Source organism: Muntiacus reevesi, chromosome 20 (genome assembly GCF_963930625.1).
Source record: "Muntiacus reevesi chromosome 20, mMunRee1.1, whole genome shotgun sequence".
In the NCBI taxonomy this organism is placed as follows: Eukaryota; Metazoa; Chordata; class Mammalia; order Artiodactyla; family Cervidae; genus Muntiacus; species Muntiacus reevesi.
This window is the reverse complement of record NC_089268.1, coordinates 45,136,978-45,161,199: the sequence shown is the minus strand read 5'-3', so window position 1 is coordinate 45,161,199 and position 24,222 is coordinate 45,136,978. Positions and strand designations below refer to the sequence as shown.

The window sequence follows — 24,222 nt, the reverse complement described above, 5'->3', positions numbered from 1 at the left end:
TCATGTGGGGCCTCCCTGGGGGCTCAGATGGTTAAGAATCTGTCTGCAATGTGGGAGACCTGGGTTCGATTCCTGGGTCAGGAGGATCCCCTGGGGAAGGGAATGACAATCCATTCCAGTACTCTTGCCTGGAGAATCCCGTGGACAGAGGAGCCTGGCGGCTACAGTCCACGGCGTCGCAGAGAGTCAGACACTGCTAAGCAGTTAACCCACACACACACAGTAACTGTATTTTTAGTTGGTTAAGAACCTCTGTACTGTTCTCCAAGGTAGCTGTCCTGGTTTATATTCCCAGCAATGTAGGAGGGTTCCCTTTTCTCCACCCTCTCTCGAGCATTTATTATTTATAGGCTTTGTAATAATGACCATTCTAACTGGTATGAAGTGATATCTTATTGTAGTGTTGATGTGCATTTCTCTAATAATTAGTGATGTTGAGCATCTTTTCATGTGCCTGTTGGCCATCTGTATGTCTTCTTTGGAAAAATATCCATTTAGGTCTTCTGCCCATTTATTGATGGGGTTGTTGTTGTTGTTGTTGTTTTTAATATTGAGCTTTATGAGCAGCTTGTATATTTTGGAAATCGTTAGCAAATATTGGTCCCATCGTCAGCAAATATTTTCTCCTGGTCCATAGGTTGTCTTTTTCATTTTGTTTATGTTTCCTTTGCTATGCAAAAGGCTTTTGAGTTTAATTATGTGCCATTTGTTTATTTTTTGCTTTTGCTTCTATTTCTCTGGGAGATGGATTGAAAAAAAGATTGCTGCAATTTATTTTAAAGAATGTCCGGCCTATGTTTTCCTCTAGGCATTTTATAGTATCCAGTGTTACATTTAGGTCTTCAATCCATTTTTAGTTTATTTTTGTTTGTGATATTAGAGAAGGTTCTAATTTCATTCTTTTAGATGTAACTTCTCAGTTTTCCCAGAACCACTTATTGAAGAGACTGTCTCTTCTCCATCTTATATTCTTGCCTCCTTTGTCATAGATTGACTGACTGTAATTGCGCACTTCCTTCTTAAACACAAGCTGTTATGATATACATCTCCCCTGGCGACTGGAGATTATTAGCCACTTCATGGTGTCCTCAGTCATCTGCAGGTTTTCTGCTGCACTGCCTCGTGTGTGTGTCCTGCAGGCCCAGGTTCATGCTCTCTGACCTTCACTTCTTACCGGAGCATTGAGGCCCCAGCTCCAGCCTTAGGTTCTGCTGTGCTAGGTAAGCCAGGACTTTGATGTGTCCTGTTGAGCCTGGAGGGGCCTCAGCCACTTCCTTCACGTGGTTCTGCTCGACACTGGGTGCTCCTGTCTGCTGCTGTGGTCTCATCACCGCCAGGAAACAGTAGCGCTTCTGTTGCTGGTCACTTGGCTTGCTTCCACGAGGCCAGGGCAGCTGCCTGCCACCACTGGGTGTGTGTAAGACCCTCCTTAGCTCAAAGATGAGAGGAAATCTGTTTCTGCCATAGCTCTGTGGCCTCCCTCCTCTTGTGCCCACAGCCACCTTTCCCCAGGGTGATCATCATGCCTTGCCTGAAGACAGAGCCCTGTCCCCGGGGCTCTGGCTCTGTCCTGGGCACAAATAAGATAGCCCTAAGTTGTGGGAAGCCGTGAGCAGTCTATTTTCTCTTCCTTTCTTCATTTACTATTCTTGCGTGTCATCTTGTGTTAGGTTTTTTGTTGTTGTTGCTGTATTCGCCTGTAACTTTCTCATGTGCTACTTCATGCCCTTTGCCATAGCGTTTAAAACAAGCAGTCAGGTTTAGCTACAGCACCAGGGGTACAGAGTGGAGTAAGGAAATGCAGCTAGGACAAGCCAGATCCTCAAAGATCTTGGAAGGTCAGCCAGAGTTTGGACTTTCTTCTGCGGGCCACGGAAAGCAAGTAGATATTTTAGAAAGGGATTGGCAAGGGGCAGAGCAGTTGACTAGGAAACTTTGTTTTGTGGCTGAATGTAGAATAAATATATGTGAAGGAAGAACTAAAAGGAAACTCTGAGAGAGCAGGGACCTTGCCTGTCTTCATCACTGCTGAATCTCCAGCAATACAACAGCACCCGGAATGTAACAGATCCTCAGGAAATACTGGTTGGATAGATGGATGTAGTGAGGGAGGAAGCACAGAGGACAGGAAGAAGAAAGTGGAGGAGGGAAGAAGGGGGGAAGGGAGATAGAAGAGTTTAGGCTTTAATTTTTGGTCTGAATTTGAGGCTGGATCTGAACTAGCCTGTGGCTGTGAGGTGGAAAAGAGTTGCTGGAAGGACTGTCACAAAGGGGAGAGTCCAGACTAGCCGTTGCTCACTGTGGAGACGCACAAGGAGACCCGAAAAGGGACGGCTCATGGTTTGGATGTGGCCGCTGCTGTAACTGTGGAACCATGAACAGAGGCGGAAGGACGAAGGCACAGCTTGTTCAGAAGCCAAAAATAGTGTGTGTGTTGCACGTGTGTTTATTGGTGTAAATCATTGTGAAAGTTTAAAGAGAACATTATTCTACTTCCATTAATCTCTAATGATGGGTGTATATGTTGCTTTCAACTCAGTCAAGAATAAAATAATGATTTTAGAAACTGCAGTGTTATATTTAAAATTCCTTACAAATGTGTCTGGGCTTCCTTGGTGGTTCAAACTGTAAAGAATTTGCCTGGAGTGCAGGAGACTTGGATTTGATCCCTGGGTTGGGAAGAGCCCCTGGAGAAGGGAATGGCAGCCCACTCCAGTATTTTTGCCTGGAGAATTCCATGGATAGAAGAACCCGAGGGCTACATACAGTCCATGGGGTCACAAAGAGTCGGACATGACTGAGTGACTATCACAAATATGTCTGACACAATTTCAAGTAAAAACTTGTATCCAGGTTAACAGTAAAACATACCAATTTCTTCTGGCTAATTTTCTGACCTGCAAACACTTGAATTAAGAAAACTATCCAATGTGAATATTTACCTGCATCTATTTTCTTAAATGCATTTTGTGAGCAGTAGCCAGTCACAGCTATATATTCAGTTCAGCAAAATGATGACTGGCTGAATATAGATACATAACTATTATATTTTACTACCTCTTAGATTTTTATTTCTTGGATAGGGTGAATTTTCATTTTAATTAGTACTGATAGTTAATACCAGAATTGGGAGGAAATGGGTTTCTATATAATGCCATAGCTTGGCATTGTATTGCTGTCTAATTTTAGCAAGTCTGAGGGCTAAAGTGAATCTCTTTTTTGGTTTGATTTGCATTTCTCTGATTACTAATGTATTGGAACATCTCTTTCTATTCTTACTATATATTTAGTGTTTTTCCCCTGCAAATTGCTACTTTTAACTCTGTGCTTTTCTTTTGGGGTCCTTGTTCCTTATTAAACGATAGATGTTTCTTAGATGTATTGGCATCTTGTTGGTTTAGTACTTCTCAAATAACTTCTCTGTCTTTTAGCAGTACCTTCATCCATGATATTGTTCATTGAGCAGAAATTCTTATTCCATGTAACCAGCTTAAAGAGTTTTTTACCTGTGGTTTATAATTTATAATTTTATTTACGTTCTCCCCCACACTAAGGTCAAAAGATATTCTGATATATTCTGTTTTGTTAATTTTATAGTTTTACCTTTGTAGTAAAGTCTTTATCTAGAGCAGGACTGAGCAAACATTTTCTTGAAAGGCCAGATAATAACTATTTTAAACATTGCAGGCTAGGTGGTCTCTGTCACAACTCTCCAGCTCTGCCATTAGGGCTTAAAAACAGTCATAGATACTGGTAAATGAATGGGCGTGGTTTCTTCCAGTAAAACTTTATTTGCAAAGGCAGATGTTGGATATTCAGGTCATAATCTGCCTTCCGGTCTAGAGTCTGTCTTCATTTTTGGAACTAGGTAGGATTTCAGGTGTTCTTTTTTTTTTCCTTCCACATAGTAAGTCAGTTTTTACCACACCCTAAAAAAAAATCCATCCATTAATTCATCTTTTTTTGTATACTATGTTCTCAAGGTACATGGATCTGTCTCTGAACTCTTCTGATTTTTTTAGTCTTTAGCTGTTTCAGCAAGGCCTCATTTTTTGTCTCTCCTGTTTTGTACTATTTCTTAAAATCTGGTAGAGCTGGTCCCTCATTTTTTTTCTTTCTTAAAGTTCACATAACTATTCGTGGACCTTTATTCTTTCACATAAATTTTAGAATATGGCTACTGAATTCCTCAAAAGTATAACTGTGATTTTTGTGGGGATTTAATACAAGGTAGAGGTTAATTTATCCTGCTCCAGTACTCTTGCCTGGAAAATCCCATGGATGGAGGAGCCTGGTAGGCTGCGGTCCATGGGGTCTTGAAGAGTCAGACACGACTGAGCGACTTCACTTTCACTTTTCACTTTCATGCACTGGAGAAGGAAATGGCAACCCACTCCAGTGTTCTTACTTGGAGAATCCCAGGGACGGGGAAACCTGGGGGGCTGACGTCTGTGGGGTCACACAGAGTTGGACATGACTGAAGTGACTTAGAAGCAGCAGCAGCAGCAGAGGTTAATTTGGGAAGAATTGACATATTATTCCACCCCAAAACATGTAAGGTATCTCCATTTGTTCAGACCATTTTCTGCTTCTTTCATTAGAGTTCAAAAGTTTTTTTCTTTTTTTTCCCCAATAGAACAGTTATACATTTTGATGAAGTTAATTCCTAAGGCCTTATTACATTACGGTTGTTGTACATGGTATCTTTTTAAATTATGTTGTTTAGTTTTATTAGTATAAAGAATTGCTGTTTCTTAAGTAAAGCTTATGAAAGATTAATAACAAAGCAAAAAACTAATTTTCTAGAGCGATAGTAAGGCAAATATATTGCTGCCTTAGCTCTAAAATAGTTAAGACAAAGAAATAAAATATGGGATAAAATAGAAGAAATAACTACAGGCTTGACAGTAAAGGTAGAATAAGGAATTATAAAAATAGCAGTTTTAATAAAACAGCTATATATTCCTAAATATAAATTGTCAAAATTGGCATAAGAAGAAATAGAAAATATGAGTAATACAATAAATATTGTTAAACAGTTGAAATATTGAAGACCCAACCTCCTTGAAAGAAGTCCAGACTCAAATGAGGTTTACAGATGAGTTCTACCAGATTTTCTGGGAACAGTTCCTATTTATCCAGATTATTGCAGAAAATGGAAAGGTTAAAAGCTGTGCACAGCATGTTTGCTGAATCAGTGTGATCTTTTTACTAAACAAGATGCAGACTACAGAAGAATGGAAAAGTATAGATTCATTTGCTTCAAGAACATTACCCTACCAACCAGGACCTACTGTACAGCACATGGATCTCTACTCAGTGTTATGTGCCAGCGTGGATGAGACGGGAGTTTGGGGGAGAATGGATGCGTCTGTGTATGGCTCAGTACCTTCACTGTTCACCTGAAATGCCCACAGTCTTCTATACTCCAATCAATGCAAAACAAGAAGTTTAAAGTTTGGGAAAAAAACATTATCAGAATAAATGCAGAGATAGTTCAGTGTAAGAAATGACTGTGGCTATATGCCAATGAAACTTTGTTTATGGATGTTAAAATTTGAATTTCATGTAATTTTCATGTATCATGAAGTAATCTTCTTTTGATTTTTTTAAACTGTTTAAAAAATTCAGCAGAATTGTTTTTTCCACTTCATGTTTGCTATGCCAGGCTTCTCTAGCTCCTTAATACTTTGGGGATCTTTACTTATTTCTAGCTGATACCTTCTGCCATTGTTCACAGTGGCCATTCCAAACACGTTTCATTTATTTCACACACCCTATTACACTTCTACCCTCTTCATCCTTGCATACATTTCACCAAGAAAATAAGATCACAGTATTTGTATTTTTTCATCTGGCTATTGTTCAGCAAAATATACCTTAACGAGAGTGAAAACTAAAGTACAAGTTGGGGTAAGACATCTGTTAGCTTATATAAATGTCAATAGATTAATATCCAAACTATGTTTTTAAAAACCCTATGAATCAAATAAGAAAGTGACAGTCCAGTAGAAAAATGCACAAAAGATTTGCCAAGCATTGCGTAAAAGTAGAAACCCTAATGACCAAATTTGAATGATATGTGAGGAAAAGCTCCGTGACATTAAATATCAGGGGAACACAAATTAATTGCAGAGATAACATCTTTTACCCAGATTGACCAAAAAAAAGTGTTTTTAAAGGTATCAGTTACTCCTGAGGATATGGAGTAACTGGAATATAAATTGGTACAAATACTTTGGAAACAAGTTGGCATTACCTAGTAAAGTTGAAAATGCCACAACAGGCATACCCACACGTTGTAGGGAAACTCGATTTAGTATGTGTGCTGGAGGTCATGTTACAAGGATGTTCACAGAAGTAGGGTTTGTCATTGTTAAGGATTAGAAACAGTGTTGTCCACATTAGAATGGGCAAATAGGTTGTGGTATATCCGTACTTAGAATTCTGTACAAGAGTGGCAATGTATGAATTACAGACCCATATTGTACACCAGCCTAGATAATTTCCTGACATAGGCGCTGCGCTTACTCGCTCAGTCGTGTCCAACTCTTTGCGACCCTGTGGACTGTAGCCCACCAGGCCACAGGGTCTGTCCACGGGGTTCTCCAGGAGGACTGGAGTTGCCACGCCCTCCTCCAGGGGGTCTCCCCGACCCAGGGACTGAGCCTAGGTCTCCCACATTGCAGGCGGATTCTTTACCAGCTGAGCCACAAACAGCCAAAAATTCCAAAATACTTACAGTATCAATTTATATAAAATGCGCTTATTTAAAAAGTTAAGCAATAGCTATCTGAGGATATAGGCAGGTGGTAATGCCGAAGAAAAGCAAAGGGATGATGGAAACCGGCCTTGGGAGGGAATGGAGTGTGACAGGGAGTCCACGGCGACCTCACAGAAAGCAGGGGTGTTCCTGTGTGCATTTGGATGATGGTACTTGGGCATCTGTTGGTTCTAATTTTATAATCTACATATATTTTATAAATACTGCTTCCTGTCTGCTCAGTATTTAATAGCAGTGTTTCCAAAATCATTTAATAGGCACACAGAATTGTCTTCTTTCCAATCTTTTTGCTGAGGAGTTCCCCTGGAACAGTCTTCTCTGGCTAGTGCTTCCAGGTTGTGCAATGATATGGTGCAGGGGGAACTATTGTGAAGTGCTTCTTTTAGAGGGAAGCTATGACTTACACATTGGTTCCTGATTATCCACAGGGAGGAAGGTGGTAGCTCATTTTATTTTCTGTATAACACTACAGTGTCTCCCTTGATTTTGGAAATGGGAGTTTTGCACTGGATTTTCTACCCTTATCATCATAGGCTTGAAGATCTTGCCTTCTGTTTCTTAAAAGAGTATGAAGAAAAGTGGATTATTTATGGTTGTGTAAGCTTTTCCTTGAACAGTACAATCTTCCAAGGGAAATTCATTTTATTTATTTGCTTATTTTTAATATCTAGTTTTTTAATCCATCTGAAATTTACTTTGGGGAGTGGTGTGAAATAGGGACCTAAATTTATTGCTTTCAAATGGCTGTCAGTTGTTCCATACAGCACTCATCTCACATGCTAGCAAAGTAATGCTCAAAATTCTCCAAGCCAGGCTTCAACAGTACGTGAACCGTGAACTTCCAGATGTTCAAGTTGGATTTAGAAAAGGCAGAGGAACCAGAGGTCAAATTGCCAACATTCCCTGGATCATCAAAAAAGCAAGAGCATTCCAGAAAAACATCTATTTCTGCTTTATTGACTATGCCAAAGCCTTTGACGTGTGTATCACAACAAACTGTGGAAAATTCTTAAAGAGATGGGAGTATCAGACCACCTGACCTGCCTCTTGAGAAATCTGGATGCAGGTCAGGAAGCAATAGTTAGAACTGGATGTGGAACAACAGACTTGTTCCAAATAGGAAAAGGAGTACATCAAGGGTGTATATTGTCACCCTGCTTATTTAACTTATATGCAGAGTACATCATGTGAAATGCCAAGCTGGATTAAGCACAAGCTGGGATCAAGATTGCTGGAAGAAATAGCAATAACCTCAGATATGCAGATGACACCACCCTTATGGCAGAAGGCAAAGAAGAACTAAAGAGCCTCTTGATGAAAATGAAAGAGGAGAGTGAAAATGTTGGCTTAAAACTCAACATTCAGAAAACTAAGATCATGGCATCTGGTCCCATCACTTCTTGACAAATAGATGGGGAAACAATGAAACAGTGAGAGACTGTATTTTTGGGCTCCAAAATCACTGCAGATGGTGACTACAGTCATGAAATTAAATGATGCTTGCTCCTTGGAAGAAAAGCTATGACCCAATCGAGACAGCATATTAAAAAGCAGAGACATTACTTTGCCAACAAAAGTCCGTCTAGTCAAAGCTGTGGTTTTTCCAGTATTCATGTATGGATGTGAGAGTTGGACTATAAAGAAAGCTGAGCGCTGAAGAATTCATGCTTTTGAACTGTGGTGGTGAAGAAGACTCTTGAGAGTCCCTTGAACTGCAAGGAGATCCAACCAGTCCATCCTAAAGGAGATCAGTCCTGGGTGTTCATTGGAAGGACTGATGCTGAAGCTGAAACTCCAATACTTTGGCCACCTGATGTAAAGAACTGACTCATTGGAAAAGACCCTGTTGCTGGGAAAGATTGAAGGTGGGAGGAGAAGGGGATGACAGAGGATGAGATGGTTGGATGGCATCACTGATTCGATGGACATGAGTTTGGGTAAGCTCCGGGAGTTGCTGATGGACATGGAGGCCTGGCATGCTGCGGTTCATGGGTTCACAAAGAGTCTCGGGACAGGATTGAGCGACTGAACTGAACTTATTGAATGATGAATCACTGATTGGAGATTCGTTTATCATGTACTACTGAGAGAACTACTAATCAAAAGTTGGAGTACATAGTAGGACCAGACACTGTTCTAATCTTAATCTCCAAACCCACCCATTTTACATTAAGGCACAGAGAGGTTAGGTGATTGCTCATTGTCACATAGCTACTAATAAGTGAGCTTGGATTTTAACCCACAAGTCTAACTCCAGAATCCATGTTCTTAACCTTAACATATTTGGTACTTCCCAGGCAGCCTGAGCTTATGTTTTTCATCTCTTGGATCATTTTTGAAATTTTTTTTCTTTTTAGTTGCTCAGTCTCTTTGTGACCCCTTGGACTATAGCCCGGCAGGCTCCTCTGTCTGTGGGGCTTCTGCAGGCAAGAATACTGGAATGGGTTACCATTCCCCCCTCCAGGGGATTTTCCCAACCCAGGGATGGAACCCAGGTCTCCTGCATTGCAGGCCAATTCTTTACCGTCTGAGCCAACAGGGGAATTTAGTGCTGGAGAAATGGAGAACAAATTGTGGTTTTTAAAATTGAACATAGATAAATAAAATTGAAGATAGTCATGGAAATCTAGGGAAAATCCCAAGTAAAAACAATATTTCTCAGGTTTATTTTAACATATTTTCTGATAACAAAGAAGCCTAAGATATTTAAATTTTTTTCAGGTTGTTATCCAGTTCTAAAATTTGAGGACAGGGCTTCCCTGGTGGTCCAGTGGTTAAGACTCCCCATTTCCATTGCAGGGGGTTTGTTTGCTCCCTGGTTGGGGAACTGAATTCCTGCATGCTGCATTGTGCAGCCAAAAAAAGATTAAAATTCAAGGATATGACCATTTATACTAGTGAAGTTTTCTACTTGATTGAATAAATGTTGGTGCTCCTAGGAATTTTATTTAATATTTATGTAATTATCAGTTACTTTAGTGTTTTCTGAATTTCTTATTCTATTTTTTCACTTGGTGTAAATGTAAAATGATAGAATGATTTGGAGATTTATAGCCAGACTAATCCGGATTGAAATTCCAGCTCTGTAGTTAACTGTATTTTCTTGGACTAGTAACTGAAACTCTCTGAGCCTCTCTTTTTTTCATCTTTAAATTAAGTAATAATACTCAGGAGTGGTATGATATTTAAGATTATATTTGTAAATTTTCTGACAAGTTACATATATACTATAAATATACTCTACATTTTAATTTCTTTCTTTAAATATGTATATGAAAGACCTTGGCTTAAATTAATAATTTGCTTTTCCTATTTGTATCTTCTATAGAGGAGTAAAATAATTTTTATTTGGAAAATTTAGATGAACTATGGAATTAATTCTTAGCTGATTTTTGTGAGTAGATTTCTATCTCAAATGATTGTAATTCAAGTGTCTTCAAATAACATTTCTGTTCTTCCTTCCTTTTGTTTGACCATTCTGGGAATAGACAGACAGTTTTTTCTGGACAAAAGTTTTAAGGCCTTCTCAACCTGTTAAATGCCATAACCATAGTTTAAATGTTTTGTCCTTTTGTGATTTTTGAGTGTACTTTTAAAGTCAGACTCTTCGATCCCGTTATATATGCTATAGCAACAAGATAAAAGGGGTGAACCAGAGCCTCAGGGCTCTCAGGAGCCCAGGACACTCTCTTCTCAGAAACGCCTGAGATCTGAAACATTTCCCTAGAACAGGCGTCAGGTTCATCTTCCACTTTTAGATGTCAAAATGCTAGTCTCCAGATTACTTTACAGGTTTATTCAAATACTTAAACCATTTTATATGGTAGATTATGCATTATTCAAAATTCTGATATTTTTATGATATTTAAGAATTCATTTTACTGAAAGAAGTGAAAATTTATTTAATATTAACTTTTTCTTGAATAATTTAGAAATTGTATTAAATTGTGCGGTTTTTCTGTATCATTATTTATAATTATCAATATATTGTGTCATATGTTTTTAAAAGTGCTGATGGGATCTGACCGAGTCAACACCCAGCTGAAAGATTACAGTAATGAGTGATTCATTTTTTTAATGGACATACCTTGTGTCAAGTACGCAGCGTGTACCATAAATCTGTGTTTTGCTGTCGAATTGAAAAGCCTGTTCGGTTTTGTGGGTGACCGTGGTATGGTAGAGTGTAACTTGTAACCAGTCACGTGGAAAGTCTTTGCTAGAAAACGGTGCTGAGGATGCCTGGTGACGGGTGTCTGGCGCACGGGGAAGCGAGCCCGGGGGCACCCCGCAGCCAGCCTCCGTGAACCTGTCTCCCCTCTCCCCCCAGGTGCCGCCGTGGCCGGCATTTACCGCGTGGCCGGGAAGAACATGGCCCCCTTGGAAGCCCTGGTGTGGGGCGTCGGACAGACAGTCCTGACGCTCATCATCTCCTTCTCAAGGATCCTCGCCACACTCTGAGGTTTCTGTGGGAGTGTCTCCACTTCACATAAGGAAACAGACGTACAGACTCTCTGAGAACGGCATCGTCAGCGAGTGGGCGTGAGATCGCACAAGGACGGGGAAGGAGCAGGTGGAAGCACGGGCCTCGGGCCGTGTGGGAAGGTCGCCCTCTGGTGTTCAGTGATTGCACTACCGCACCGCACCTTACGTGCCTCCGTCCCGGGCAAGGCGCACTGCTCCGCGAAGCTACAGAAAAAGCACCTTGTTTAGCTGCCAATCAGGTTAACACTGGTGTTGAATCATCATTCTTAACAGTGTTGTGTTAAGTTACAGGGACGTTTTGAAGAATTGATACATGTGCCAAACTCTTTTCTTTTTTTTTTTTTTTAACATTGATCATGTGAAATTTGCAAGTGTAGCTGTAGATGAGTGCTGTGAACATATTTGACATGAATTCAGGTGATGTAGTGAGAAATTTTGTTTTGTAATGCTAAATCCCGTATGAGTGCTGAATATCAAATCATTTATTATGAGACAAACTATCTGATTTTTAATGTTAAACGTTTCTGGGATTTAGGGCTTTCATATAAATTAGGTATTTATTGTCATTTACTTTACGTGGAAAATAATACTGAATGGAAAACTGCTAAACTCTTTTAAGGATTCAAAGTAGATCTATAGGGTGCATCCTTTTCACTCATTCAAATAACACTCTTTAATAGTTTTCCTCATACATAAACATTCTGTTGCTATGAATTTAAAAACTTTTTGGGTCACACCTGTTGATTGTAGTTTGTGTATCATGAAAATTTAATTTGAAAATTTTCTTATAAATTTTGTAGGAAAAGAAGTCTGAAATGCACATCCTATTCTTGACCCTTCTGAAGAAAGTTTCTGCCATGTGTCTCATGGAGAAAACATCTTTACAACTAGTGTCTCAGTGGGATTATATTACTTGTTGCATATATCTTGATTTTTTGCAAAACGTAAGCAGTCTTTCTTCCTGGAGTATCAAATATATATAAAGAGTGGCCTAAATTAGGCTGTGAAAACAAGAAGCCTCACTTGTAGTTAAGAAACAAGTCATATAGGAAGAATAATAAACGATCTTATTTTGGCTGTGTGGTAGCATCATAATTTCTCTAAGTAAAAATTTGGGAATATAGTAAATAATTTTAAAATTTGGCAGTTACTCTCAGCATATCAGTACAGTGTTGAACATATATTTAAGTGATTCATTTCAGTTTTTCAACTCTTGTTTTATTCTGTTATTTAAATTTACTAGCATCTACAATGACATTTATTAGAATGAAAGAATCATTAGTATAAAATATTTTAAGATATTTTGACAATATGTAATTGTATTTGAGTATAAGAAGTAAGGGAAGCATAGAAACTGGTTGAATTTGTCTCCTATTGAGACTTTTTTCGAATATTAGATACAATTATACATTGTTGTTTAGTTGCTAACACGTCTGACTCTTTGTGACCCCATAGACTGTAGCCCCTCTCAGGCTCCTCTGTCCATGGGATTCTCCAGGCAAGAATACTGGAATGGGTAGCCACTTCCTTCTCCAGGGGATCTTCCTGACCCAGGGATTGAACCCACATCTCCTGCATTGGCAGGCAGATTCTTTACCACTGAGCCACCAGAGAAGCCCACGATTATATATATATATATGTTAATTCAAAAGAAGAGCCAATTGCAGAAAATATGAAGTTATGGACAATCCAAAAGATAATCTCCATACTGTAGCCTCACTCTTTTATAATCTAACTTGGTAACAAGTAAGTTTCTACTAGGTCCCATTCAAATTTAAGACCTTTGTTACCCACGACACCTTTTCTCTACCAAAAAGCAGAATATATCAACAACTCGATGATGTGTTGGGGGTATTTTTCCAGTATGGAAGCCAGTTTGGGGCGGGGTAGTTTTAATAACACTGTGGTTTGGAAATCTGTTTTAAAAGAAGCCAAGAAGCAACTATGCATTCTTAAAGATCTTTAAAGTAAATCTTAAAATGGATTCTTTTTATTATGTTCAGCCTGAAATTAGTTTCACATGTTCTTTATATTCCTGATGTTTTCTTAAATTTACGTCTAAATCTCCCAAGTCAACTTGACTTTTCCTTTTCTGTTGGATTTGAATCACTTTCTTCCTTTACTTTGGTTATTCTGTCAGTAATTTAAAGTGCTCATATTCTTGGGGAGAAATTATCAATAATGTGTTGACATTGAGATCTACAGAAATGAATATTTATTTTAACACATGATTAGTTTATGTTTTCAGAAAGTTATCATGGTAAGGTAACTGGGGCAAATGGTTCAGAATCTGAAATTAGCCAGAAAATAACTTGGACATGTTAAGTATATGGCTGCATGGACCAAAGAGATCTAGACTCCTGTTTCTGCTCTCGGATGGAAGTGTGAGAAGGTGGATCCGTTTGTAGAGTGTCCTGCAATTCTCTCATTATCAAGTCGCTTTGTATTATGAGCCATGCGTGCGTGTGTGCCCACACCTGTGCTTTTAACTTCGGGGGGATGTCTGCTTTCTTCCATTGTTTTTAGTTACTTTCATTGGAATTTTGTGCAGCTGTTAACTCTTTTAATGTTGTGAAATGCAGCTGATAGTGTGAATGGATGAAATGTTTTAATAGCTGTTTCTATGATGAGATTTTTTTTAAAAAGGTCAATGGTTTTCTTATAGAGGCAAAGAAAACATTTAATGATATATATCTACACACATATATGTCATTATACACACACACATATATGTAAAGCTGCTGTATATGAATAGAGTCTAATTGGAAAGCTTTTGTTCAGTGAAAACTTTGATGTAATGGAGAATTTGATGTATTTGCTCAGTTGAATGATCTTTTAAACAGATTTGAGGAAGTTTGAGATTTTTGAATTGGGGGAAATTTTTCTTGGTTTCTTAGTGCCAGAGATCCTTGTTTGTGATATAACAAAAGCCTTTATTGATATATTTGAGTTATTCTTAAAATTTGTATGTGATTTAGCAGTAATATTTTTCTGTGTGTGGTAAATGCAAGAGGGAAGGGCAGGGGTGAGAGCCTCAGCTGTTTATACATCTTTATCTTAAAGAATGCTAATAAAATACGGCTGACAGTGAAGTCAGTTCCTCGAGAAAGAGGCTCCTGTCTGCCCAAGCTAATCATTAATTAGTTAATACACTGGTGAGAAATGTCCACAGATCAGAGTTAGGGTGCCTCATCTGAGCTTCAAGGAATGCTTAAAACCTTTAAATGAGGAAGGTGCCAGCAGTCCCCCCTGGACAGTTCCACTGGTTGTCCGGAATAACGTGAGTCCTAGATTTTGGCCATATTCAGTGTTCACACAGGTTAATTTTTCTTACTTTAGATCTTTGTGTTCACCGAACAGGTTTACAGTTTGTAACCCAGTGTGCTTTCTTGGTATTTGCAGCATGTGTTTACACCATCCTCCCAAAATGTGAAGATTTTGTTTGTACTTTAAGTGAGAAATAAAGAAACAAGCTACCCTGGTATATCCTATTTGTGGTATGAGGAACAAGAACAAGTTTAAAAAAATGTTCTTGGAAAACGTCTCTAGAGAACCTGTAATAAAGATGGGGAGAATGGAGTTGCCAAGTCAGTGTGCCCAGGCTGGCGCTTACATACCAAGAACTCAAGTCTGGAAGCGTTTTTGGTGGAACTAATATATACAAAGTGCTGAGCCTGGTATTTTCTGTAGTAAGCACAAGGATGCCCCACAGTGGGATCCCTGCCCTTGAGTCCACCAAGAGCTGATTTAAATCCTAAAACAGTTGGGAGAACATCCTTCTTCTAGTCGAGAGGAGAGTTTAAGTCCTTTTCCCCCGGCCCGCCCACTCCCCCAGTTCTGACTTTTCTCATTCACCAAATGGAATTTGAGAAACCGCGATCCCACTGCCGGGGCATAGCAAGGAGAACACTGGGACCCACACCAGTAACGCAGGTTTGAATCCAGGACCTCTCACTTGTTGACCTTTTGTTTATGGTGGCAATGTATAGTTTGCCCTCCATATCTGTGGTTCCACATTCAGGGATTCAGCCAACCTTGGATGGAAATATTTGGAAAGAAAATCAAGAAAGCCCCAAAAAGCAAAATGCCCCACACAGGCAACAGTTCACAGAACATTTACATAGGGTTCACACCATTTACACAGCATTTATGTTGTGTAAGGTGGTATAAGTGATCAAGAGATGACTGAAAGTATATGGGAGAGTATGTGTGGGTTAAATGCAAGTACTGCACCATTTTCCATAAGGACCTTGAGCATCCTCAGAGGTTGGTACCCACGGGGGTCCTGGAATCAGTCCCCTGTGGATACTAAGAAAACACTCAGTATTTAATAGGAAATGATCAATAGGTAGTCATTTTAATTTTTAAATTAAACTTTGCAATACCAAGTAAATACATTGTTTTATAAGATTCATCTATTGTCTTTCATTTCCACATTTACCCTACATGTATTTTAAGAAGGAAACAAAAAAAATTCTCTTATGTTGCTTTCTTTACCTACTTTCAACCTCTTTTTTGTTGTTGTTGTTTTTAAATCAGATATTTTTCCAAGAGCACTTCTGGGGGCTGGTGGTGATAGAAATGGCCAGGGCAAGCAAGAATCAGTATCGGGCTGTGGGTATTACTAGTTAAAACAGGAAAAGCAATAAGTGGTCAGGACTTACCACTTATTTTCTCCAGCTTGCGTCTTTCAGATTTACTCAGCCGATATTCATTGAATCTCCACTGCATGCTGCTTACTCGGCTCGTTTTTGGGGTGGGGAGGTTCCCCCGACGCCCGCATTCACCCCTCTTCTGCCACCCCAGCCTATAGGAGAACAGAACTGGGCAGTTGTGTCTACCACGTCCCTCCTCCCCTGGAGTAAAGGTGCTTAAGCCCTGCTTGTTTGTTTGTTTTTAACTTAAAAGGTAATACTTTTATTTTAAATTTATGTGCATTTTATAATTCAAGAAATAATAAGATGTTGAGGACTTTCTGAAATATTCTCAAGCCACTTGACTCTTGTGACAAACGTTTCTCTCAGAAAGTCTTAGAATTCTTCAAAGAGTCGCTATTTGTTTTTAAGATGTGAAGAATGTGGAAAGTTACTGAAAAAATTCTAGTGACCTAGATTGCAGAGAAGTTTGGCAACACTTGGGTAACTGGGTAAATGGTTTCAAGGGTGAGAATCTCAGTGGTTGCAATTGACTAGCAATTTCCCTTTTCCTGTCCTTTTTATAACATTGGGGAGGAAGACTACAGCATAAAAATGACATTATTTGATTGAAAAATGATAAAAAATTTCAAACATGTAGTAGTATTTATAGCAGGGGGAAGTTTAAAGATGGGAAGAAAGGTTGGAGGGTAATGCACAAAAACACAGACATATTTGACAAAACACCCTGCATTATGTGAACACAGTTCCCCTTCTGTTAAGACTACAGATGACACCGTGTGAGTATGTTTACTGCATGTTTGCAAAATGTGGTGTTTCTTTATTGTGAGACGAAACTTGCCACAAAGCATTTAAAATCGTTTTATAATTTTGTGCGTGTGGTGGTCCGTTTGCCCCACTCACTCAAAGATCCCTGTTCAGTGTAGGCAACACAGTGTTTTTGAGGAGGTCGCTGAAGCTGTTCTCTAAAAATTTATCTATGAATTTGCTTAGGGAAAGTAATGCCTAATATATACAGCACTTTCCGTAAATGTGGAGGTAAGCCGGTTCATACGTCATTAGATTAGTGGAAACACCCAAATTTCTTAGTGCACTGAGGTGTAACCACCTCCTCCCCTGAGCACAGGGGCCTTGTTTCACGTTCTTTACGTTCATTGCACGTATGCTGAACTTTCATAACCCTGTCTTGATTTTTGAGAACTAATTTAGTAGTTAAAAAAAAAAAAAAATCCTCCCTCTTCCGTACAGACGTCATATGGGATAGTTTAAACATATGTACAGTTTGTTGATAGGATCAGAAGTGCTGGTTTAGAAGAGAATGTTCTCAACACCTCACGGTTATGCAGCTGTAATCTTGCTGAAAATTAAATACTATAAGCAAGTCAAGAGAGCATGGACCTCCTACGAGTTTTCTTTTCTTTTTTTCAGGACTGTGTCCTGTAACAATATATATTTCCGCTCCGTGGGGATGTGACTGTCCTCTTTTGGGGACTGCGTTTAAGTATGTAACTGAAGCTGGAAAGCAGTGTGGCATACATACATAGGAAGAGGAACTATAATGTATAATCACCATAACTATAACACTCTTTCTTCTGAACATATTACATCTTGGTAATTTCTAAAAGTCATCACTTTTTTATAGCCCTGTATAAATGAATGGTAACTTGATAGTACTATTGGTGGTGAGAAGTTTCCTTTGTCTTCAACGTATTTATACATCATCACTAAGTATCTTTGGGTAGGAACATTTTAAAGTTTTCTCCATAGAAGGTAAAAGAGAGGCACTTGTTTGAATTATAATAAAATATTATTTACTTTCAATACTGGATGAGTTGATAGTCTGATTGTTGACACTTAGTATTCGTGATATCACATGCATTTACAGTGGAGGAATTTTAAAAGTTCTGGCTGTCTCCCAAACACACACATACACACACACAAGCTCTGCATATTTAGATGAACAGTGTAAAATTACTCAGTATTTTTCATTTTAGTCAATTAACTATGTTAAAATTCATAGGATTCTACCGTGAAGTATTAACTCTTGACTCTGGTAATTCTAGAACAAGGAGATCAACTGTATCTCAATCAGCTAAAATGTTATTTACATAGCAAAAATATAGTTTGCTTGGTAGGTATTACAAACTCACTTTCAAATTGTGTTAACGCTCAGACCACTGATGAATCATTTTGTAAACCACAGTGCAGTTTTTAAAAGCTAAATGATGCCTTAGTGCCTTGGAAGTTAAGATACTTTCGCAAAGTGAATTTAGCAGAATTCAGGATTGGTATGCCTGTTGCTGGGAATTCAGAGCTGAGGAAGGATGTAATTGAATTAACTCCTTGTGGTTTAGTAAAAAGTCAGTTATTTCATTCTTGACAGATGACAACTGCTTTCATTACATTATCATGATGTGTGGTGTTTTTTTTTCTCTTTCCAAGTAAGTTTGAAATGGGAGAAAATGTAGTCAAGACAGTTAAATGTGGAGTGTTAAAACTTGGTTTTGTTGTGAACTAGAGATGCTAGTGTGAACAGTGTCAGCTTCATATTGTAGTTCAAAGGCAGACACTTCATGTCACTTTTAGGAATATGTTTACCATCAGGGACTTTTTGTTTTTTACTCTAGAAATACTTAATGTACTGTGAAACTTAAAGACAGGAAGAAGAAACCTTGGAGGGGTAATGCACAAAAACAAAGGTGTATGTGACGAAGTAGCCTACATTATGTGAACAGTTTCCCCCCTTCTGTTAAGACTGTAAACTATACCATATGAGTATGCGTCCTGCATGTTTACATAATACAGTTTAATTTTGAAGGGTTATTTAAAAAAGTATGTTTATTTATAATACCTAACAAGCTGTAAATATTGTATACTATTGATTTTTAATTTTATATAAGCAATTTTTTATTTCCAACTCATGTACAAATCTCATGGTGTATATAGTATACTTTCCCGGAGAACATCAACTTTGCAGTGAATTTTAATTGTAGTAAGCATCAGGTTTAATTGTGGTAAGCATAGAAATGTTGATCTTTATTTTAAATTATTTTCCACCACTCATTTTCTTCAAAGGGCAGCAATAAATATATGCAAGTTATTTTTGATTTACAGAACGTTGGTCTGCAAAGACAAGGTCTAGGTTCCAATTCATTGCTTTAAAGAAAAGATGCACAATTAACATCATACACTGTCTAATCTCAGGACCATTTCTGAGGTCCATACGTGTGTCTCCTCTTTGTAATATACAGGGTGAACTCTTTACTGATACACACAGAACAACTGTTAAAAGCAAATCCAGCACTTAAATGTCATCACACAGAACTTATTGGGTTAAAATTTGTAATATACAGTATTTTAATAAAGTTTCTGTATTCAATTTCATGCACTTATATATAAATAAACCTGTCTTTAAAAGCTTTATGGGCTGTGTGACTCTTTTGACATACACCCTTTCAACCCACTCCCTGCAGGCCGAAACCTGACACCAGGCGAAGTGTCTCCTCTTACCCTTTGGTGAGGTTTTCTGGTTTCCAGGTCGTACACTGGATTTGGAAGATGGCGCTGACAAGTCAAATCACGTTTCAGAGACAAACCTGGCCTAGTTCACAGTTTTACGGAGGGCAGTGCTAGGCCACATAAGCATCGGCTCCTAAGAATCACTGTTTTAAAGAGCCCGTTGTCACTTTTATTAATAAATGACCACCCTTTACTGAGTACTTAGTCTGTTAGACACCTCATAGGCGTTCTTTAACACTTAGGTAGCCTTTCAGGTTAAGGGGATTGCTAGGAATTCTGAAGGTAATCCTTCACTTTATGAGTGAAGCATCTGAGGTTCAGAGAGGGTGAGCAGCTTCTCAAGGTCACACAGCTAAGAATGCTGAGGTGGGCTTTTCTTATTTTATTACCTATATTTCCCCCGCACTGTGCTGTGCTGGTTTCTGCAAAGTATCAGGGAGCCTGTAATGAGATCAGTCAGTCGCTCAGTTGTGTCCGACTCTTTTCAGCCCCTTGGACTACACAGTCCATGGAATTCTCCAGGCCAGAACACTGGAGTGGGTAAGTCGTTCCCTTCTCCAGGGGATCTTCCCAACCCACGGATCGAACTGGGGTCTCCTGCATTGCAGGCGGATTCTTTACCAACTGAGCCCCCAGGAAAGCCCTGTAATGAGATAAGACAAAGACCAGATGGCATTACAGGGATTTGAAAAATCATCCTCAGGATTTGTTGCCAAATCTAGGCATATTTTGAATTTTTGTTAGGGATTCCTAAGGCATGGTACTAGTTACCCAGTTAGGGTTCCACTAATCTCCAGCCTAAGAAGAGATTGGGGCCAACAAAGCCAGTCACTAATTGTTAACAAACCCTGCTAGTGTGAAAACTTGATTAACTTTAAAAATTGTGCAAAGAAAGTGGAAGTAAACTTTTATCCCCCCCACGTATACTGACTTATTTCATGTATTGCTTCATTAAAATGTATTTTCTTTTTCCTAGGTAACTTCTTCATTCAACCATAAGATTTATAAAATTATTAAATATATTTTCCTTCTTGACCATGAGTCTTAAAAAAGTTCTTAAAATAAAAATCTTGAGATTAAAATTTTCCCTTTTGATTTTATTCTTTTAGGCTCTTGAGGTAAGATTTTTATAGTACTTTTGTAAAAGGAAATCTGTCTTTGGGTATCTCGATATTCACTGAGCATCAAAAGAAAGCATTGGATTTCGCATCTGTTGCCACCTATATAGAATGAGACCGGAGGGAAAGATAATCTAGAAGAAAGATCCTAAGTTCTTAGAGCTTGTTTTCTTTCTTCCTTTTAAAAAGAAGTTTATATTTTTGGCTGTGCTGGGCCTTCGGTGCCACACACAGGCCTTGCTTTCTCTAGTTGCAGGGAGTCGGGGCACCTCTTCACTGTGGCGGCTTCTCTGGTGCAGACGGAGCGTGAGCAGGAGCAGCATCAGGCCTGCTCAGCGGTAGTGGCACGCAGGCGTAATTGCCCTGTGGCTTGTGGCATCTTCCCGGACCGGGGGTCAACACGTGTTCCCCTCACTGGCAGGCAGGATCTTAGCCACTGGACCACCAGGGAAATCCCGAGCTTGTTTTCTGGTGGAGAGTGAGTTCCTGTGGAGGAAGAATGTCTCAGACTTAACTAAGTGCACACTTAGGTCATCTGTGTTTTGAAGTTGTGTGTATGCTCAGTCACTCAGGCATGCCCGACTCTCTGCGACCCCGTGGACTGTAGCCGGCCAGGCTCCTCTGCCCATGGGATTTTCCAGGCAAGAGTACTGGAGTGGGTTGCTATTTCCTTCTCCAGGGGATCTTCCCGGCCCAGGGACTGAACCTCCACCTCTTGCATCTCCTGCACTGGCAGGCAGATTCTTTACCACTAGAGCCACCTTTTAAGTTGAACCTTTGTTAATTCATAAAATAGTACCCGAAGTTTTAGGGTGTAAAGAAAAAGGTAAACAGGACCTATGGCAGATTTGAGGAGTAGAACTGGGGTTTATATCCAGCTTCCAGCAGAATCTTAACAGAATAATCTGTTCCATTTTACTATTCCTGTTTATCTACTTTTGACTTTCTATATTCTTTGTTATTGAGGCTTCCCTGATGGCTCAAGTGGTAAAGAATCCACCTGTCAATGCAGGACATGCTGACTTGATTCCTGGGTCCAGAAGATCCCCTGGAGAAGGAAATGGCAACCCACTCCAGTATTCTTGTCTGGAGAATCCCATGGACAGAGGAGCCTGGCGGGATACAGTCCATGAGGTTGCAAAAGAGTCGGACACAACTTAGTGACTAAACAACAATTCACTGTTATCATTTTTCTTTTAGCCAATTTTATGAATATTCTTCAAGCTTAGAGTTCTGGGGGTTCATTTGTAACATGGAAATAGATGAGTTGGTTTTCCTGCAAAGAGAGAATTTTATCACTAGATGGTGTAAGAGTTCTATTTCATTTTATCCTGGCTTTTGGCCATTCTTATCTATGAACCAACCCTAATTAAATCAGCCTGTACTTCTGAACTCATCTCCATAAGATAATTTATGTTTTTCTGATGAAGATACATGTGAGGAAATGAAACACAAGAAAAACCAAGAGTTTCCAGGTTATCACTAATTTTCCAAAGAAGGTTAAGATGCAGTGTTCAGGGGTCACTTACAAATTGGCAAACGACATTAACTTTATGATTTTGGCAAGTCATTAATCTGGACCTTGATTTATCAATTTTTTAAAATAAATTCTTGCTCCAACTCACTACATAATAGTCTTTAAAAGTCTATACTTCAGTGATTTTTAATTGCAGACTTGGTCAACCTGTTGGGATAAAAGGAATATATCTGTGTATCACAAGCAGTCTTGTCCTGTGAAACTTGGTTTTGAATCCCTGTTCTGCCATTTAGGATTTTAACTTGGCCAGGCTGGTTCACTTCTGTGACTTTCAGTTACCTCACCAGTAATGAGGTAATCCCTCCTATTGTAGGGGCTGCTCAGCAAACACCCTGTCCTCTGGGCTTCCTCCTCTCATGAATCCTGCACACAAGGAAGGTTGATGTCCTAGACTTTGCCGTGAGTTTTGATAATAAGCCCAGGTACCTCTGTTTCAAAGTCTGTTTCCATACCATGCATGTTGGGATTTTAGAGAGGACTTGTCTCAGGTTTAAACCATCCCACTGAAGCGTGTGCTGCTTCAGCAGCAAAGTTTGCTGAGAGCATTTTTCAGAAATAGATCTCTGTGGAAAAGAGCCTGCTTAGAAAACAGTGGATAAACTTGCTCAGTTAGCAAATTCCTTGCGTTCTCAAAACCAAATATGTACAAGATAAGGAAGCCAAAGCAGTCAGCATAAAACCCCTGAAAGGTGCTCTTGACTTGCCCGATGGCTGCGTGCAGGCATCGACCACCGTAATCCTGTTGCAAGTGGGCTTCTTGACTTTGCTTGTTGTTCTGCAGAGATGGTGTTGGTCTCTTCAGCTCCACAGAGTCCGACCTGGAAAGCACAAGTCTCGGGACACAGCGTGGTCTGAAGCGGCCTCGGGGACACACGTACACTCCAGGTCGTTAAGGAAATCAGGACAGCACTTAAGAGACCAGAGAAAGGACCAAACAGATTTTCATAAAACGACACACCTCTTGTCCCTTTTGCTTTTTTTTTTTTTGTGGGAATTGGTATCAATGGGTAGGACTCTAGGATAGTCTTACAAGAAGATACTTGTATTGTCTTTGTTGTTGTTAAGATTTTTTAAAAAAATATGAGCCATTTTTAAAGTCTTTATTGAGTTTGTTACAATATTGCTTCTGTTTTACGTCTTTGTTTTGGTTTTTTGGCCTCAAGGCATGTGGGGTCTTAGGCCCTCGACCAGGGATCAAACCCGTATCCCCCTGCATTGGAAGGCAAAGTCTTCATGGCTGGACCGCCAGGGAAGTCCCAAGTGTGTTGTCTTTGATGTGGAAAATAAGGGAAGATAGAGAGATGGGTCGACATTCTAGGGCTGAGAAAACACCAATTTTGAGAGATTTCACACTGTTGAAGGCCCTGTGGGTGTTGACCGGGTGGGAGGGGATCAGACCTGGGACTTCTCCCTAGTTCTGACCTCTTGTGCACAGGAAGCCTCATTTTAGACTTAATCTATGACCACATCTTCTGCAGTAAACCTGAAAATCAGTTAGCTTCTTTTGTCTTCCCTTAAATGCAGGCTGCAACTTTCAATGGGACACCATCAGGTTAGGTCTGTTATTCTCGGACATTTTAAAACCTGGACCAGTTTGACACCTTGAACGTGACATTTGCCATACCTGCTACAGTTTTAAGCTTTAGTGCATCTGTAGATGTATTTGGAGCTTGTCTAAAGTGGAGACTTTTTGCAAGGTGAGTGAGAAGAGATGAACATTTCAAATCCAAAGTATAACTTCTGTTGTACTTTTAAACAAGTATTTGGAGGAGCTGTGCCAGGCCTATATTATTGATAAAGTACTCCTTTTAATAATGTTGGTATTCAACTTTCAAATCATTTTCACATCTCTCATTTTACTCTCACAGTTTGTTCTTATTTGGAGGAAAGGGAAAAGCGCTTAAAAAAAAAAATCAAAGCCATTTACCTGGTTAAGCACAGGTCTCTCATGAGGCCTGGGCAGCTGTCTGGACAAATGCCAATACAACAGCAAACTTGAAGTAGCTATGCAATCTGGGGGCCTGAAGGGATCCCGGTGGAAACTGACCACTTTCTGGGTAATCCAGGACTGGCTCACTCTCCTGCCACAAGGCTTTGGCTTCAGATTTTTTGAGAAAGGATGCAGAA

The 24,222-nt window shown here is 39.4% G+C and overlaps 1 protein-coding gene across 1 annotated transcript in view; it reads left to right on the top strand.

The window, feature by feature from the left end:
• The window catches only part of TMEM170B (transmembrane protein 170B), a 37,821-nt gene extending 18,479 nt beyond the window's left edge, over positions 1 to 19,342 (top strand). The window contains exon 3 of the mRNA XM_065911951.1: positions 11,112 to 19,342. Within this exon, the coding sequence (XP_065768023.1) occupies positions 11,112 to 11,242 (131 nt within the window). The 3' untranslated portion in view covers positions 11,243 to 19,342. The remainder of the gene's footprint in view (positions 1 to 11,111) is intronic.
• Positions 19,343 to 24,222: the final 4,880 nt, after the last annotated feature.